General features: G+C 65.4%; 1 protein-coding gene across 1 annotated transcript in view; it reads left to right on the forward strand.

Annotated features, from left to right (window-relative positions):
- LOC113940790 (calcium-binding protein 2-like) overlaps positions 1-3,638 on the forward strand; it is a 4,002-nt gene extending 364 nt beyond the window's left edge. Inside the window, exons 2-6 of the mRNA XM_027631941.1 lie at positions 1,287-1,317; positions 1,926-2,069; positions 2,151-2,260; positions 3,383-3,530; positions 3,610-3,638. Of these exons, the coding sequence (XP_027487742.1) occupies positions 1,287-1,317; positions 1,926-2,069; positions 2,151-2,260; positions 3,383-3,530; positions 3,610-3,638 (462 nt within the window). The remainder of the gene's footprint in view (positions 1-1,286; positions 1,318-1,925; positions 2,070-2,150; positions 2,261-3,382; positions 3,531-3,609) is intronic.
- Positions 3,639-4,029: the final 391 nt, after the last annotated feature.

The raw sequence follows: 4,029 nt of genomic DNA on the forward strand, positions 1-4,029 counted from the left end.
GGAAGGGACGTGGGGACAGCGGGGATGGGGACAGGGACAGCGGGGATAGGGACATGGGGACAGCGGGGATGGGGACAGGGACAGTGGGGATGGGGACAGGGACAGTGGGGATGGGGACATGGGGACAGCGGGGATGGGGACAGGGACAGTGGGGATGGGGACAAGGGGACAGCAGGGATGGGGACATGGGGACAGCGGGGATGGGGACAGGGACAGTCCAGGAGCCTGCGGATGGAAGGGACATGGGGACAGTGGGGATGGGGATAGGGACAGTCCAGGACCCTGGGTGGGTGGAGAGGACATGAGACACTGGGGACATGGTCAGGGACACTCTGGGACCCTGCAGATGGAGGGGGGACAGGGACTTTGGGGACAGTGGGGATGGGGATATGGGGACACTCTGGGAGCCTGGGAATGGTGAGGATGAGGGACAGTGGGGATGGGGACAAGAGCAGTCCAGGACATGGGAAGGAGGTGGGGACAGGGACATCAGGGACATAGTAAGGGACACTCTGGGGCACTGGTGATGGAGGGGACATGGGGATAGTGGGGACAGTGGGGATGGGAACATGTGGGCAGTGGGGATGGGGACAGGGGCAGTCCAGGACCCTGTAGACAGAGGGGGCAGGGGGGGCAGTGGGGATGGGGTTGGGAACTGTGGAATGGGGACAGTGGAGATGTTCCAGGACCCTGGGGATGGAAGGGACATGGGGGGATGGGGTTGGAGGACACTCCAAGACTGTGGGGATGGAGATATGGGGACAGTGGGAATGGGGACAGGGATCCTCTGAAACCCTGAGGATAGAGGGGACATGGAGCACGGGGGACAAGCTCAGGGACACTCTGGATTCCTGGGGAGAGAGGGGGCATGGGGGCACTAGGGATGGCTTTGGGGACGCCCCAGGGCCAGGGGGACAGAGAGGACACCCCAGGGGGACACCCTGGGCAGGGCCAGCCAAGCTCTGCGGGGACACATCCTGCCCTCCCACCTCCAGACTGCAAAGCCCCCTCGGCAGCACCCACATCCCATCCGGATCCTGGGGGTCCCGGGGTGAGCCAGCCCCGGGTGGGTGACAGGAGAGAGGGACACGGGACCAGGAGAGGGCGGGCAGGGGGAGCAGGCACGGGGCAGGGCGGGGCTTTGCCTCCAATCCCGCTAATCCTCCGCCAGAGTTAATTTTGGCCCGTGCTTAACAAAGGTGACACGGCGGTTTGGGGGCGGGGGGGGGGGGGGGGAGACAGAACCGGGTCTCATTCTGCTGTCACCCCCCCCGTGTCCCATCCAGGAGCGGGAGCTGTCGCCGGAGGAGCTGGATGGTGAGCAGGGGGGACAGGGCAGGGACGGGGGCTCAGGGAGATTGGGGGGGGACACGGACTCAGGGAAGGGTCTGCTATGGGGACACTGCCACGGGGACACTGCCATGGGGGCACGACCGTGGAGGGACCTGCCATGGGGTGCAGGGCCATGGGATATGGGGACACGGGGACACGGAACATGGAGGGCTCTTCCATGGGGACGCAGGCCATGGGGACGTGAGCCACAGAGGGCTGTGCCATGGGGACACTGCCATGGGTGACACTGCCATGAGGACATGGCCACAGAGGACACTGCCATGGGGACACTGCCATGGGTGACACTGCCATGAGGACATGGCCACAGAGGACTCTGCCATGGGGACACTGCCATGGGGACAGTGCCATGAGGACATGGCCACAGAGGACTCTGCCATGGGACACAGCCACAGGAACATGGCTGTGGAGGGATCTCTCAAGGGGGACATGGCCACAGAGGGCTCTGCCACGGGGGGACACTGCCACGGGACCATATGCCACAGGCCCACACCCCAGAACTGACCTGCTCCAGGGCGCTGCGGTGCCCGGGTGACCGCCCGCGCCTGACAGTGTCCGTGTGTCCATGTGTCCAGAGCTGCTGGACGCCTTCAAGGAGTTCGACACGGACCAGGACGGGTACATCAGCTACAAGGACCTGGGCGAGTGCATGCGCACGCTGGGGTACATGCCCACCGAGATGGAGCTCATCGAGATCTCCCAGCACATCAAGATGAGGAGTGAGCAGGGCCCGGGGGGGGGCGGGGGGGGGGGGGGGGGGGGGCGGGGGGAGCTGAGGGTGTCCCCCCTTGCCACCGCAGTGGGCGGGCGCGTGGACTTCGAGGACTTTGTGCAGATGATGGGGCCGAAGCTGCGGGAGGAGACAGCGCACATGGTGGGGGTCAGGGAGCTCAGGATCGCCTTCCGCGAGGTACGGGGGGACCACGGGGGGACCGTGGGCGTGAGGGGACCGTGGCCATTGCCACAGGGACCATGGGCACTGGGGGACCACAGGTGTAGTGGGGACAGTGACCCTGGAAAGACCATGCTGGGGAGACAATGATGATGGGGACATGGAGGGGGCAGGGATAGTGGGAAGACTGTGGGGGACCTTGACCATGGGGTGACACTGAACACGGGAAGGACCACAGGCATGGAGGGGACAGTGACCCTGGGGAGACCATGGTGGGGGGCAGTGACCGTGGGGTGACCACAGGCATAGAGGGGACAGTGACCCTGGGGAGACCACGGTGGGGGCAGTGACCGTGGGGTGAGCACAGCCATGGAGGGGACAGTGACCATGGGGAGATGGTGACCATGAGGGTAAAGAGAGGACAGTGACCTTGGGAAGACCATGGGGAGACCCTGACTGTGGGCAGACAGTGACCATGGGAAAGACCACAGGATGGAGGGGACAGTGTCCATGGGAAGATCTTGGGGGGATGGTGACCATGGGGGGATGGTGACAATGGGGGGTGACCAGCGACACGGAGGGGACACTTACCATGAGAAGATCACAAGGGGATGGTGGCCACGGAGGGATGGTGACCGTGGGAGTGACCACAGGCAGGGAGGGGACAGAGATCATGGGCAGAGCATGACCATGGGGGGATAGTGACCCAGGGGTCACAGGCATGGAGGGGACAGTGACCACGGGGAGATCATGAGGGGATGGTGACAGCGAGGGGATGGTGACCATGGGGATGACCACAGGCATGGAAGGGACAGGGACCACAGGAAGACCACGTGGAGACCACAACCACAGAGCAATGGTGACCACGAGGGGTGACCAAAGACATGGAGGGGACAAGTGACCACGGGGTGACAGCGGCCACAGGCAGGGAGGGGACAGTGACCATGAGGGAACAGTGACCACAAGCACGGGAGGGGGCAGTGACCACAGGAAAACCACGGTGGGGACAATGACCATGGGGTGACCAAAGGCACGGGAGGGAACGACTGCCACGGGGGTGACCCCAAGCACCCCCAAGAGGGGATGGTGGCCCCGGGAGGCCAGGGGTGGCCATGGCCCGAGGTGACCCCGAGCCCACAGTTTGACATGAACGGGGACGGGGAGATCAGCACGGCCGAGATGCGCGAGGCCATCGCGGCCCTGCTCGGGGAGCAGCTCAAGGCGCAGGAGGTGGACGAGATCCTGCAGGACGTGGACCTCAACGGGGACGGGCACGTGGACTTTGACGGTGAGGGAACCCCCCCCCGCCCCTCCCACGGGGCCGAGGTGGGGTCCCCTCCCCTCACGCCCCCCTCCTCGCCCCGCAGAGTTCGTCATGATGTTGTCGTCCCGGTAACGGGGCCTCCGGGCAGGAGGAGACCCCCCAGAGCCTCAGCAGCCGCTCCCTGCCCGACCCCTCTGCCACCCTGAGGGCTCAGAGCCAACAGCTGGAGCGGAGCAGCCGGGAATGGGGCAGATGTGAGACCCCCGGCCACAGGAGCACCCCAGGGGTGGTGGCAGGGCCGGGGGGGGGCCCAATAAACCCCCCATATCAGAGCTGGAGGAACGTGTCTGGTGGTCATGGGGTGGGATGTGGGGTGGGACGAGGGGTGGGATGTGGGGTCAATGTCCCTTTGGCCACCCCGAGCCACCCCCAGGGGCAGTGGCTACAGGACAGGGTGTCCCACAGGAACACGGAGGGGTCCCATAAGGGTCCCACATGGTCCCAGTGGCTGCCCGGGGGTGTG

This window comes from Corapipo altera, unplaced genomic scaffold (genome assembly GCF_003945725.1).
Source record: "Corapipo altera isolate COAL_440 unplaced genomic scaffold, ASM394572v1 132825, whole genome shotgun sequence".
Taxonomy (NCBI): Eukaryota; Metazoa; Chordata; class Aves; order Passeriformes; family Pipridae; genus Corapipo; species Corapipo altera.